Here is a 15664-nt window from a genome sequence, read left to right as displayed (position 1 = left end):
GTGTCAAAAAGTGGCAGCACAAACGATATATGCACACAACAGGTATGCCAGGTCGACAGGACCCTGATGAAGCTGTTCTATAGCGCCTTTATTGAGTCTGTCATCTCCTTCTCTATTGTTTGTTGGTACGGTAACCTCTGCACCAAAGACAAGAACTCCCTCGGGAAGATAGGGAAGACGGCTTTAAAAATAGCCTGAGTCCATTTTAGGAGCCTAGGTCTAATTGTTTGGCTGGTAAATATTAGATGAGTGCATGAACAACTAGAGACAGAAAGCAGGTATAACCATTTCATGTGCATATCACATTTTTGTGTTAAAACATTAAGTAACTAATACAAGACAAAACAGTCATTCTACAGGAAATTCCACGTGTTTCGTAGGGTATGATCGGTTTTTATTGACAGATTCAAATTGTTTCCTGAACTACCTTGTCCACTAAATGTTGATACAGGATCGGCTATGTATTGTTACAGCAGCTACATTGCCATACAGCATATCAATTATTTTATCTCATAATAATCTCAAATTCACATATAATAAATAATATCCCCTCTTGATATTTGTATTTAAGCATTATGCCTTATTGAACATTGAGATATCTCTCTCTTTTTTCACCCTTTAGATCTGTGTGCCAGAGCTCCTCCCCCCCCCCCCCCCCCCCACAGGTGTTCTCTATGGCACTGATGACACTTATGTTTGTAAATAAGGCATACATTTTACACTCTTCTCTTGATAGCTTGTCCTGATGAAGGCCACTGCGTTGGCCGAAACATGTTGACGCTTTTATACTTTTATTCTTCCAGTATGAACTAGCACTATTATTAAAGCCTTTTAACTTATTAAGAAGAGTGCCTTGGATTCTGTATTTGTTGGATTTCTCTGCTGCCACACCGATGCTTCATCCAAAGAGCACCTTCGTTTGACTCTTGCCTCGCTGTTTTTTGAACGCCGTAGCCCTCCTCATCTCTTCTTTGATATCCCTTCTTGTTTCTTATTTCAGGTTGATGGAAAACAACACCTACAACAGCTTCACGCTCCAGCTGGAGGGCTTAAAGGTCACAGAATATTCCATGTATCCTGTTTTTCTATTTTTCCTCTTTTCCTATCTATTTATTATGTTTTCCAACGTGGGCATTGTAGTCCTGGTGTGCATCGACAAGAGCCTTCACCAGCCCATGTATCTCCTTTTTTGCAATCTGCCAATCAATGATATCGTTGGAAACTCTATCATGGTTCCACGGCTGTTATATGTTATGTTGGTGCCTCCTTTTGAACGTCTCATCAGCTATTATGAGTGTGTGGTCCAGGCCTTCACGACACACATGTTCGCCACTGCATCTCATACAATACTGATGATCATGGCCTTTGACAGGTATGTGGCCATCTGCAACCCCCTGCGCTACACTACAATCATGAGTGACAAAATGGTGATCAAATTAACCGTTTCTGCCTGGGGGGTGGCCTTTGTTTTGGTGGCTATTCTCCTCGGTTTGACCGTACGCCTGAACCGATGCAGGACTCTGATCACAAACCTTTACTGTGACAACGCCTCGTTGTTTAAACTGTCCTGTGAGAGTGTCTTTATCAATAACGTCTATGGCCTCACTTTCACTGTGGTTCTGCTGACGGCCTCTATAGGCAGCATGGTTCTCACTTATGCTAAAATCACAACTGTCTGCCTGACGAGTAAGAGCAAGTCTTTGAACAGCAAAGCTCTACAGACCTGTAGCACCCATCTGTTTGTATACCTGCTTATGTTTGTATTTGGAATGCTGATAGTCATCCTGCATCGCTTCCCCCTGTACTCAGACTACAGGAAACTCTCTGCCATCCTGTTTCATATCATCCCCGGTAGCCTGAACCCCATTATTTATGGGGTGCAGTCAAAAGAGATCCGCAGATTCTTGTTCAACGTATTCCGCTCCAGAAAGGTTTTTCCATCATTTTAATTTGAAAACAAGTGTTTTTTTTGGTAATGACATTATCATAACAGAGATCAATTTTCCACTTAAATATTCGTATAATAGTCGTATGATTTCAAATACTTTTCTTCATTTTTAAAAAGGTGTGTAAAGGTTTGCAACTCCTTATGATTCATGTGGTTGAACTCTATTACATTAATCTGTATCTGTAGAAATTTGTATTCAGAGATGAAGGTACCAATGTAAAACTGTATTCTTTTGCGATATAATAATGTTTGATAAACTAGTTTTTAAAACTGATTTTCATCACTCGGCTTTAATCAGCTCTTTTTGATTTAAATTAGATGTTGTTGGTTGCAGGAGTGGATTTTCAAGCCGACTCAGTTTGTCTCATGTGTTGTATTTTTGTTTGAAGGGCCTCACAAATATAGTGAGGACGATCACTAGTGGTTCAAGCACATGGTGTACATGCTGAACCACTATTGTTTACCTACTAATTTTTTATTATTATCATTGATTATCATTGGTAGAACAGAGTCTCCAACATCCAGCTGCAGGGAACGTACCCAACAGCCACCTCTCTCCCACTTAGCTGCACAGTGTCAGTTCTGCTGGCATGACCATGTTTATTTGTTTATTTAAGAGGATCCCCAGTAGCTGCCGCCAAGACGACCGCTAGTCTTCCTGGGCTCCAAACACATTACACATTACATGACAAGCAATAGTCAAATGCAATAATAAAATGACAATAGTAAAAATTATAAGAAATAGTCAAATGCAATGAGCACAAAGGAAAATCACAGAAGACAGAAAACAAGCAATACCAAAACAATACTTGGTCAGCTAGTCAACTAGATGGCCTATAGCCCAAGTAGTATAATGATCAGTATAACACTCAAAACTTTAAAAATACAAACAGAAAGTCAACTAAAAATGATGTTACAAACATCAATGTACCGTATGTGTGATGGTGTGTGTGTGTGTGTGTGTGTGTATGTGTGTGTGTGTGTGTGTGTGTGTGTGTGTGTGTGTGTGTGTGTGTGTGTGTAGGTGTGTGTGTGTGTGTGTGAGAGAGAGAGTGTAGATAGGATCTGAGCTTACGTTTAAAACCAACCCTCCCATTGATGGAATAAATATTTCTTGGTAGACAATTCCAAGACACTATAGACCTGTATGTGATGGTTTTGATGGTGTGTGAATACTTGAAAAGAACGAAAAGAAATGTAGGAGTTTGGGTATGAATAACTGTGAAAATATAAAAGTAGGTTGATTTTGTGTTTTCACTTGCACTTGTGTGTTTTCACTGTTATCAGAATTGTATCCCAGAGCCTGGAGTCATAATATTTGTCCAAGTGTGTTTTCACTGTTTTCACCAGTGAACCCTAGTGAATCTTGGGTTAGCTTTCACCCATTGTAGTGTTGGGAAGGTTACTTTCAAAATGTAATATATTACTACATATTACTAATTACAGTCATTTGAAAGTAATAGATTACTTTACAATATTACTGTCTGTGTAGAGAGTAACTTGTTACTTATTACACTACGTTTCAGTTACTTTCACCCAAATAACCACAGAACGACACTGCCGTCCCGGAACCAACCCGAAAAAGAATTTCAACCGTCCTGAAGTCAGTGGAAACAGCCCAAAATTCTAAATGAGACCCTTTTCCTTTGTCATTGTCATCTATAGTGGTTATTTGCATAAAAACACAAAAGGAAATGATTGTATATTTATTCAAACCAGTGGTTTGTTAGAAAGTCTTGGCGTTAGTAGTTTTAATTATTATAAGCTGCTTAGAACTAGTGTAGGAAGTTAAACGGGGCATAATTCCCTCTCTAATAGAAGTTTCTCACCAAAAACTAGCTACATTTTGCAAGATTACATTTGAAAGCAGCATGATAACGTAATAATTTACCTTCGCCCACTACTCATTTTTACTGAGTAGCTAGAGGAATGCATCATAATGTAACTCAATGCAACCTAACGAGAAGCTGACAGGGTAAGAGAGAGCATTGGTGGCAGCAGGATCAGGAGGCTAACATCGGTGTGCTGCAGTACTGCACTGTTGCTGGCACTGTTGCATGTGTGGTCCCCACAGTTGCACAAGTCGCCCTCACAGCAATGCATTCCAAAGCACCCTTTCCTGGAGGCACAGGCACCCGTATAGGCTGTACCTGATTGATCAACTGTGAGAACCAAAACAATGTTAGTGACTGAGCGTAATGCTTTTCCATGTACAAACATTCCTATGAGCTGAGGAATGTGACATAATAGAGTGAGTGTGATGTCACAGGCCTGTTACTTGTTGCTGTGATGCAGTGGTCCTCATGTGACATAATAGAGTGAGTGTGATGTCACAGGCCTGTTACCTGTTGAATAGCAGTGGTCCTCATCCCCCAAGCAGCGTATAATTGGCAACTTGGCATTGCAGCTATAGCACTTTTTACCATTGGGAGAAGAGGCAAGGGCTGTAAGATAAAACTTACATTGTTTATAGTGCTACCATATATTATTAGATGATAAGCCCCCCGACGGACATTGCAGGATATGGATCTGATTAAGCACAGTAAAAATAGAGAAGTTACCAGGGGCATCTTGGGAGTTGCAGAGGTTAGTGGAGCAACACTCGGTGCTGAGTGTGTATCTGTAGTCCCCAACGTTGCGCGACCAACTCACACACTCATCAGCCGCAAGACAGAACCTCCCGTTGATATCGTGGATTTGTGCACCAGCTGCACAACAAACAGTAGCATTTGTCAAATGATGTCAAATGTCTTACCTGTCTTACTTATGTCACTTGCAGAAAGAAAACCCATGCACTACATACATGTCATGTTATAGTCAATCACTCTTTGTGCTGCACATAGCCTGCCCGCGGTACAATTGACTTGGGTTGGTGTGCATGTTCCTGAAGCTCCAGGTATGCAGTAATGACATGTCAGGGTGTAGGCTGAAAGAACAGGCCAACAAGTCAGACAAGTTAAAAACTGCAATATAAACGCAAAATACCCCACTAAAATACACATGCTAGCTTTACATTTAAAGCATTATTGGCCAGGGACTATGGGTGAAAATTAGCATTTTGGCTAAACCTGGTGTATTTAAATTTGATTGTTGATTAATATGCTTTGTCCCTTCTTTAATACACTCAACTGAACTGAATTCTAAAATATCTTTTGGCAGAAATAATTGGCTATATCAAAGGCACTCTTCCCATCCAAAAAGTAAACAGGCGCAAAGACCTTGAAGCCCACGGCGCCGATGTGTGGCCATTCAGCCTTGTGGCACTTAAGGTCATGTTTTGGGGGTACCTCAACAACACGGCTAATTGTGATGAATGATGATGAAGCAGCTGGCGACTGCACATGTATCAGAGGAAACGTGTGCTAGCCTACAACTCTCCCCAGATCGGCAGAGGGGGTGGAGCAATGACCGGGACGGCAGAGGGAATTGGCCAAGTAAATTTGGGGAGAAAATGGGAGGCCGAAGAAAGGTGCTACTCTACGGTCCTACCCCTAACGTGAACCCTAACCACCATACCCTAACAAACACATTGCCCTCAGCCACTCTCCCTACAGTAGGCCTACCTGCCCCTCGTACCCCAACTCTCTGCGACCTTCCTATCCCTAGCTATGGCCCCTCTTCCCAAGTCCGGAAAGGGGTCATTTTCAAGATGGTTGAATAGTAATTGAGATATACAGTAGCCATTTTAAACTCCCGGCAGCCCGCATTTTGAAAATTACCCATTTCCTGAAGTAAAAACTTCCCAGATTACTTTGTAGGCCTATGTTATTTAACATGCCCAATAGTACCAGAATTGATTGTAAAACCTTTTGTATCAATTTGTTCAGGGTTAGATGCTGTCTTTTTTCATATATTGACTGGCCTAATAGGTTAGTTTTCTGTAAATTAGCATAATATCTTTTCAGAAAACTTGTAATAGAAAAAAATATTGTCTATATTCTATTCACCGGAATGTTGGACCCCCTTTTGAGACAGCATCTTGGATTTGTCAATAAATAATTAACTGATGGTAATTTCACTGATTCAATTGTATACCTTGAGCCCTAAGATACCTAGAGGTATTAGACACCAAAACCACCTTTAGATTGAATAGTAATTAAGATATAGCCATTTTAAGCTCCCATCTTGAAAATGACTCCTTTCCTGAAGTCAGATTTTCCTAGATTTTTAGTATGTTATTTAACATGCCCAATAGTACCAGAATCAATTGAAACCTCTTTTGTATCAATTTGTTCAGGTGCTTTCACCCCACATAATGACTGATCTATTAGGCTTCAAAAACTGAACACATCGGACACATGAACCCGGCCCATCACCTCCGCCAATCCCATTCCTTCACCCTACCGCGCACGCCCCCAACTTAATTAATTACTTAATTAAATAATTAAATTAATTTTATATTTAGATAACACCAACTCATAACAAGAGTTATCCCAAGGCACTTTACAAATAGAGCAGGTAGGAGGGGCGTTTCTACGGGTGGGCCTGGGTAGGCACAGGCCCACCCACTTCTTGCCCTGGCTCACCCCCCCCCCCCCCCCCCCCCCCCCCCCCAAAAAAAATAATAATTAATCGTTTGTTTTGTAGAGGCAAACTTGCTGCTGCCTTGCTAGCTAATGGTTTTGTAGCTTAAAAACGCAGGGCACATCATCTCCAGAGTCTAATGCATGACGACTTCATGACATCTAGGAATTTTGCACACTTCACGCGTAAAATTTCGTCATGCAATTGCCCCACCAATTTTATCCAGGCCCACCCAATTTTATCCAGGCCCACCCATAATTGAATTTCTGCCTACGCCCACTTTATTTTAGACCGAACAATTAAAACAATTCTCACATGCACTGGTGAATGACTTGAATGTTGCACTCCCGCGGTGTCGATTTCGGACGTTGGCTTATACGTGGCTTATATGCGATATAGTGCATTACTTTCTTTAGGATTTTAGTATGAATGTTTCAGAACAGGCTGCTCCACTTCAACTGGTCTACTGGTACCCCACTATATCTACTATACTGTACTTCATACTTATACAAAAGGCCAGCAAACCCTGCTCTTGGAATTATTTCCCATAATAGTTATTGGACCTTTTAATCAGGCAAATCAGCCACCTATTAGTATAGGAGCCAATTAATCTTCAGCAACTTATACACACAAAAAGTTGTGCATGATTGTGATGTTTGGACATCGTCTAAACCTGAGCAGATATTCTGTTGAGGTTGTCACTGGATATAGTTAGCCAGCATCATATGATGGTCTCGACCTAGTTTCAAGATGAAGACCAGACACGCTGCCTCACGCCACACGTAATCTAGAAACATAGCGACCTCAGCATCACATGTAATCCTAGCGCGACAACAAGTGCAGTAATCCCAGAGTGACGCCGTTAATGTCGTCAGGCAGTAGTGACGCACTTGCCTAGGTGACGGCGTTAATGTCGTCAGCGCCGAGGCTATGACGTGGCAGTATTTATAGCCACGCCAAGCGCACCACAGTCCTTGTTCCCTGCCCTCTAGCCGCTGCACTAAGCTGATCCAAGCCCTTCTCTGGAAGCCGCGTTTCACCCCACCCACCTCCCCAGTCCACCACCAATGTATTGACTCCCGAAGAATCCCCTACGGGGGGGGGGTTCTCCGAGCAGATGCCCTCCCGCCTCAAGAAGAGAGGCATCCTGCCACGGAGTCACTACGCCAAAGAATCAGTTGCCATGCTGCCACGCCATCAGAATTAATGCCATACCGCTTCAGGCCATGAATCCTATCGTCATGCCATACTTTAATAAAGCTTGCTGATTAACCTTACCCTCTGGTCTCTCATGATTGAAACATCATAATTCTTTAAAATACTCAAAGGAAGACAGATAACAAGAGTTCAATAAAAGCAACAACTTGCCTGTGGGGAGAAGCACACTCCCAAAGATCAGTGTAAGCAGATGCATGCTGAGGATGGTGAGTGCAGTCCAAGTGCCTCATAGTTTGGGCAGGTACAGCTTTAATACAGCAGTTCTGCTGAGGAGGAGTGGTCTGAGGATCACACCCCTCCTCACTGAGAAACACAAACCTATTTAACTGTAAATGATTAACTTAAGCAGTGCCAGTTTTTACAACCCACCGATATCAGATGTCACGGATTAATAGCAATTAGCTTGCTTTATGTAGGCCTACTTTTGATTGCTGTCCTTGTTTGTTCATGTTCAGCTGTGTAAGTACATTGAGAGCAACGTACACCTCAGTCAAATTCCTTGTATGTCTAAAAGCTGATTCTGATTCTGACACTGCTACAATGAATGAAGCCCATTCATTGCTGATTTTAGATCCGAGTGAGTTGATTTGAGTCAAGTTGTGGACCAGTGATGTCATTTGTGCACAAATGACATCACTGGTCCACAACTTAACTTAACTTTACTTAAAGGAGGACTTACCCCCTAGATATGTATTAGAACAGTGATTTGAAAATACCTATGGAAAAAACCAAGAAATGACATATACTCTTGTCTATACTGGACTCTTTGGCTCTGTTCAAGTCCAGATTTTTTTTCGGAAATCGACGCCATTACAGTTTGCCTACTGCCTCAAAAATAATTTATTTGAGAGGGGCCATATCTTTATAAATATCAACAACTAGCCAACGCTGGTGGCCTGTTTGGAAAGAGCTTTGCTCAAAATGGTTGAAAGTTATATCAATTTGGTAATTCAGTGGCGAACTAGAAATTTAATTATTTTTCTGCATGTATCTCTATGGAAACTACTCAAACTACGTTACGAGAGCAAAGTGACATGGGCTCGTTAACAGCAGCACACCCACAATAGGACAAACCTCTCGCTCTGGGGTAACACAATGCGAGATTTCTCCACGTAATTCCCTCGTCTAACTAGAGATAAACCGCGCAATGAAATCCGTTTTTAATTTGCGTTTTGGGGCTTTTCGTGATTCTTGTTGAAAGTTACAACACCTCTGATTTTTCCTCTCAGGGCGCAGGCAGAGCAGGGCAGAGACACACACACGCACGCACACGCAGAGCTCACACACACACAGACAGAGCCAGTCGCTCTGCTCTGCTGACTTCAAAGCCCCCGCCTCTCACTGCTGCTGTGTGCTGCTGCCGCGCGCCCCCGCGGGTGCATGAGAGAGCAGACTTTCCCGTTTGACTGGCCAAGAGAAAGTGCTTCCAAGTCGGACTGATAGCCGCGGAAATGTCAGACTGTGCTCTCTCTGCTCTGGCCGAGTCCGAGAGAGCCCAGCTGCTGCTGCGCGCGCGCCCGGAGCTTGGTGCTAGTGCATGAGGTTACAGTAGACTCTCTCCCGCCCGCTCCCACCTGGCTGGGCTGGAGACAGTGCTTCCAACTCGGACTGATAATATAAACATCATCATTCGAGCTTATCCAGGTAAGATATTAATAAAGTAGTGACACATTCAGCGGGAAACTAACTATAATTAAGACATGTGCCAACTTTGACGACGTTTGGTTCAGTATTTTAACACATTGACTGCCAGCCGTTTTTTTTTTACTGTAGGTAGCTTCTGCCAGGCCTTTTTTTGAGGATTCTGGCTCATTTTACAAGAGCCGAGCATAATTTTCTGGTTGGACTTTGTGAACACAAAGTTCAGAAAAGTACTAATAGAATGTGTGCTTTCTCTGTCTAAAAGAGTTAGTTTGTAGAGTTAGTAGTTATGTAGATATTAGTCGTTGAGTACAGCATGGTTTCAGGGTCTGGAAATTTATTCAGAGATAAATGGCTTTTTGTGAAATTCGATAGAACAGTCACTTTAACCATTCATTTTTGGCATCAGTAAGACCGTCAGACGTTCTAAACAATAGTTTTGAACAGTAATTTCCTCCATAACAACAGGAAACACCCCTCTCATTCAAACTCCTCCCTCCGTGTGTCTTCTCCTCCTTCCTCCTGGCTCTACAGCGGGCGTGTCAGAAGCGCGTTGCTGCTGCCTGCCTGCCTGCCTGCGTGCCTGCCTGCCTGCTTGCCTGCGTGCGGACGCTCCTTGTGCGAGTCAAGATGGGCCGGGGAATGCGTGGGCGATGGGCAGATGTTGATTCTGGCCTTTCTGAGGTGTTTCAAAGTGTGTTTCACCTATAATCTATTTTGCAAATCGCTCTCCGCTCTCTGTGTGCTGCTGCCTGCGCGGCCGCTCTCGGGCAAGACAAGTCTGGAATGGATTACTGTAAAATCGCCTCGCCATTTCCTTGAATGGCTTGCTCCCGCGGCAGTTTTTTCTTTGATTTCGCTCGTCTGGGGGAGCACTGTCAACACTTAGTGGGTCGGTAAAATAGATTATACACATTCAATACCTCCAATAATTGTATAGGAGACGTAAAAGGGATTGATCAACGCCCCACCGTCAAAAAAAAACAACGATTTTTTTGACGACTCAACTCGTCGTTGGCAGTGAACAGCTGGATTGTGTTTGACGACTCAACTCGTTCTTGGCAATTAACGTGTTAAGAGCAAACTTCAATAGGAATAGGCTTGGAGTTCTGAGGAGCCAAAAGGGTACAGGGGGGGTAGGGGAGTAATTATCTTGAAATCCCATAGTCTTTGGGGACAACCTGACGTCAAATCTCCCATTCATTTGAGAAAAGAAAAAAAAGCAGTGTTCGACCTTTAGAGGGCGCTTATGCCAGATATGCTGCTGAAAAATGATACAAATGGTCAAATGGCAACAGTTTGGTGTCAAATGTGGAAATTTTGACCAGAATTCTTCACACATCACCCCCAAAGTCATATATATTGGTTAAAAGCTGAAAAAAAGTGTTTTGGAGGTAAGTTCTCCTTTAACTTACTTATCTGGGGTCGGGTAACTTAACTTTTAGTCTGATTGAAAGCAGACTGACAAGCATTGGACCAGTAAAGCTGAACTTTGGGCTTAGCATATTGGTATTAAGCATCTCAAGGGTACAAAAACTCATGCAAGGCTTTTATTTGCAGATTTCTCCTCAGCTTTTAATACAATTCAACCACATATTTAGTCAACTCTGTCCACTTTTAATATTGGTGAAATGGATTATAGACTTTTTTTTTTTTTTTTTACATGCAGGCCCCAGGCAGTCAGGGCTAATGGTGCCCTATCCAAGAAGCACCTGTCGTCCACAGGCTCACCCCAGGGGTGTGCCCTCACTGTCCTGTCATCATTCTGGTACATTTTGTATACAAATTGTATACAAATGACTGCAGAAGTCTCTTTAAAAACAGACATCTCCTGAAGTAAGCAGGCGATACAGTTTTAATCAGAGTTCGACCATGGGCCATTTGTGGAAGACTTTGTTGAGTGGTGTGAGAAGAACCACCTCCTGAAGCTAAACGTCAAAAAAAAGCAAAGAAGACATGGCCATTGACTTCAGAAAAACCTCCAAATCAACCTCCCCAATTACCATCAAGGGCTTACCTGCCGAAATTGTGGAATACTAGAAGTACCTGGGAACAACAATTGATAAGAACCTGAACCAGGACCTCAACACCTCTGCGATCTGTAAAAAGGGCCTGCAAAGCTTTATACTTCCTGCGCAGACTGAATACTTTTAATGTGGACAAGACCTTGGTGGGTTTATTTTACAAATCTTTTATTGTTTAATCAAGTCTTGCGAAAGGCACGGTCAATCCTGGTTATCTCTGACCACCCACTCTTAGAAGATGTTTGCTCTGCTCTCCAAGAGATACAAATTCTCATTTGTTCCATGTGCAATAAACATGTTTAATTTGCACTTTAACCCTTGACTGCACTGCATAGCAGCACTTTACTTCACCTTATTACTATTATTATTATGCCTATCACTCCAATGGTCTGACTTCCTGCTAGGCTACTTTTTTTTAACCTTTGTACCCTTTTTAATCTTTTCACAGATTATTTATCCTTGGTTGGTTGTAGATGTTGCAATGCCCCATGTCCTTGGCTCATGTAGGCTATGTTGTGTGTTTTTTCGTTTAGTTTTTTTGCCTTCTACTGAACTGAAAAGTGAGAAGAAGAGTGAACATAGTTTTGTCATTTCATTTATTGACTTCAAAAACACAGAATGAAAACGTTAGGTTCAGTGTAGTGGACAATTCTTCATTCTATTACTTCCAGAGGCATTGTTACTCATCTCATGTCCTCCAGCGGTGTTACTTCAGTCAGACGGTGATGAGCAGCAGCTGAACCGTGGAATACAGTACACCAATCAAGCTGCAATATATAGTATTAGTGGATGTCATCATGGACTCAACTATACTTTACACAACTACACATCACATGGAAAAGACAAATTCAGTCACTTAGGTATTAGGCAGAGAAGGCTTTGGTGATTTTCTAACAAGCCGTTTTGAGGAACAAAGTACAGCATAGTGAGACAGACACAATCATGCTGAAGAGAACACAGCTAAACTGATGGATCAATAAAGGTCTTTGCACATACAGTCAGTATTTTTCGTATGCGTTATTTAACAGTCATCCAGGAAAAAGATCGTTACGCACAGAAACCTTGCACACCGAGTCCGATGCATTTGATTATGTTCCTCGCACTGGACAGGGGCTCCGTACTCGCCTTCACCTCGCCAAGCTGGCTGTGGTGCGCCACGGCCGGGTGCTGCAGCACCGTGCCCCGGGGAGAGGGAGCAGAGAGGGGCCAGTGAGGTGGAGCTTCCCGGGGAGAGGGCGCAGAGAGGAGCCAGTGAGGTGGAGAGAGCACCACGTCTCTCCGGCTGCCTCTCCGCTCCCAGTGGCTCACCGAGTAGAGCGTGTACCATAAAGGCTCAGTCCTTACTGCAGCGACACAGGTTCAAATCTGACCTGCGGTGATGCCTGTCTGTCCTCCCTTCTGTCTCTTTGATGCCTGTCTGTCCTCCCTTCTGTCTCTCTGATGCCTGTCTGTCCTCCCTTCTGTCTCTCTGATGCCTGTCTGTCCTTCTGTCTCTCTGATGCCTGTCTGTCCTCCCTTCTGTCTCTCTGATGTCTGTCTGTCCACCCTTCTGTCTCTCTGATGCCTGTCTGTCCACCCTTCTGTCTCTCTGATGCCTGTCTGTCCTTCTGTCTCTCTGATGCCTGTCTGTCCTCCCTTCTGTCTCTCTGATGTCTGTCTGTCCACCCTTCTGTCTCTCTGATGCCTGTCTGTCCTCCCTTCTGTCTCTCTGATGCCTGTCTGTCCTCCCTTCTGTCTCTCTGATGTCTGTCTGTCCACCCTTCTGTCTCTCTGATGCCTGTCTGTCCTCCCTTCTGTCTCTCTGATGCCTGTCTGTCCACCCTTCTGTCTCTCTGATGCCTGTCTGTCCTCCCTTCTGTCTCTCTGATGTCTGTCTGTCCTCCCTTCTGTCTCTCTGATGCCTGTCTGTCCACCCTTCTGTCTCTCTGACTATCTATCAAGTAATCTTCTCGATGTCAGCACACTCTCATATGGAGAGGATTTAATGTAAAGTGTACAAACTAATACAAAAAAGTGTGGAAGAAATATACCAACTCAAACAGACTATAAAGTTGATATACACGTGTCTAGAAATGTTAGTATCCAATGTATATTCGGTTAATGGAACAGGGTAAGAGAGAGCATTGGTGGCAGCAGGATCAGGAGGCTAAGATTGATTTATTTCTTTCTTTCTTTATTTACGTGTCACACACCAATCGTCCCCAGCCCATATGGGCTTATGAGACACGACAAAAACAGATACAAAACTGTGGTTTACAATACTTCAGCTTCCATATTTCAGAATGCAAGCTAACAAACCACTCAAGGACAAAGTATTTAGCGAGAATAGTTAAGTTCTTGGACAAGAGGACCTTGAGGCTGTTAGCTACATCCTTAATTCAGTGTCACTACGACTATACCTGTATATCCTGGTACAGTGGTCTAACTAAAAGATCAAAAGACAAGCTCCAAATAGCCCAAAACAAATTAATGAGGATTGTCCTCGGCCTCAGTCCAAGAACTCATATCAGCCCCGCACATTTTAAAGAGTTGAATTGGCTCCCAGTGGAAAATAGAGTTCAACAGCTAAAACTCTTCATGGTCCACAAAATTCTGCATGATCATTGTCCAAGCTACTTTACAAAGTATTTTCGATTTGTACGGGATGCTCATGGCCAGTGAGACTGATCTGAAACTACCAAACCTAAAAAGCAAGGTGGGGAGAAGCACATTCCTCTACTCAGGGGGAGAGGAATGGAACAAGCTCCCCAACGAAATTAAGACAGCGAGCTCTCTGAGTGGCTTTAAAAAGAAGAAAGAAAGAAGAAGAAATACTTGCTGAGCAATCTAGAATAGTTTGACGAGGCTATCCTGTCACGAAATTTTGCACTTATTGTAAATCTATTGTTTTTCTCTGCATTGTTTATTTAAACCTGTAATGTATATTGTATGTTAGTGTATATTATGTCCTGTGCTTAACAACAGGGACCATGTTGTTACCATGTTACCCGGGACCATGTTGTTGCTCGCCTGGGACGCTGTGGGCGCTGGAGTTGTGACCCCCCCCCCATATCCTCAGTGCCCACTGCCCAGGTGGGCTATGTCGTCGAAAGGGCCTTTCTGTGTGGAGTTTGCATGTTCTCCCCGTACCCCCCAGGGGGTTCCTCCGTACATAACCCCCCACTAAAAACATGCAGAAGATCGTCATCCGACCAGTGACGACAACATCTGAAGTTGGTCCCCGGGGCGCTGGAAAGAAAAAGCGACCACTGCTCCTGGCCTGCCCCCTGGAGGAAAGGACAAGCCTGGATGGGTCAAATGCAGAGGACAAATTTCACCGGCCACCGTCAGCATGAGTGTGTGTTTGTGGCCGCATGCATGTGTTGAAGTGTTTGTGTGATAATAAAAGACGGGCTTGTCCGTCTGAAATCGTGTTTAATCGTGTTTAATGTTGGAAATAAGTGGTTGCACTTTCACATGATATCCCTTGGATTGTGGTGTTTTTTTATATCCATAATAAAATCAAATCAAATCAAACAAAAGGACATGGTGTCATATAGAAAAAAAGAACATATTCATTACAAACCTATACAAACAGCATATTTTTTCTTCTTTCCCAGGCATTACTAAAACATTGAGCTATATCAAAGACTCTTATTAAAGAGAAATTACCAAAAAGCTTCAGAGTGAACAACAAACACTTTTTCATACATTGTGTGTCTCAGGTCATCATACAGAGGGCAGTAAAACACAAAATGAATTTCATTTTCTATCTCCCCAAGGTCACAACATAAACACAACCTGTCCTCTTCTGGAACTGCGTTGAATCTACCGGTTTCTAAGAGCCAGGCTGGTTAATGGAACAGGGCGAGAGAGAGCATTGGTGGCAGCAGGATCAGGAGGCTAACAGTGGTGCTGCTGGCACTGTTGCACATGTCGCCAACACTGTTGCACATGTCCCCCTCACAGCAGCTGACTTCTGTTGCTATGGCTGCCACTGCACGTAGAGACCCTGCACACACGGTCCTGGAGGCACAGCCCTTCATGGTCGCCTTCGTACCTGAGTCATCCACTGTGAGACCAAAACAATGTTAGTGACTGGGCTTAATGCTTTTCCATGTAGCCTACATCACTAAACATTCCTATGAGCTGAGGAATGTGACATCATAGAGTGAGTGTGATGTCACAGGCCTGTTACCTGCTGTTGCTGTGATGCAGTGGTTCTCATCCCCCAAGCAGCTTAGAACGTCATTGCATTCCAACTTGGCATTGCAGCCATAGCACTTGTTACCATTGGGAGTAGAGACAGGGGCTGTAAAATAAAACTTAC

At 43.2% G+C, this 15664-nt stretch overlaps 1 protein-coding gene across 1 annotated transcript; it reads left to right on the top strand.

Moving 5' to 3' along the window:
• Positions 1-988: 988 nt before the first annotated feature.
• LOC310779666 (olfactory receptor 52K1-like) lies at positions 989-1949 on the top strand (the record flags this gene model as incomplete). The annotated part of the gene is made up of 1 exon (XM_083640168.1): positions 989-1949. The coding sequence occupies exon 1, from the start codon at positions 1005-1007 to the stop codon at positions 1947-1949; it is 945 nt and encodes a 314-aa protein (XP_083496294.1). The 5' UTR covers positions 989-1004.
• Between the last annotated feature and the right edge of the window lie 13715 nt (positions 1950-15664).

Source organism: Poromitra crassiceps, assembly GCF_964638095.1.
Source record: "Poromitra crassiceps genome assembly, chromosome: 7".
In the NCBI taxonomy this organism is placed as follows: Eukaryota; Metazoa; Chordata; class Actinopteri; order Beryciformes; family Melamphaidae; genus Poromitra; species Poromitra crassiceps.
The sequence above is the reverse complement of the archived record's forward strand: the minus strand, read 5'-3'. Positions and strand labels throughout refer to the sequence as shown.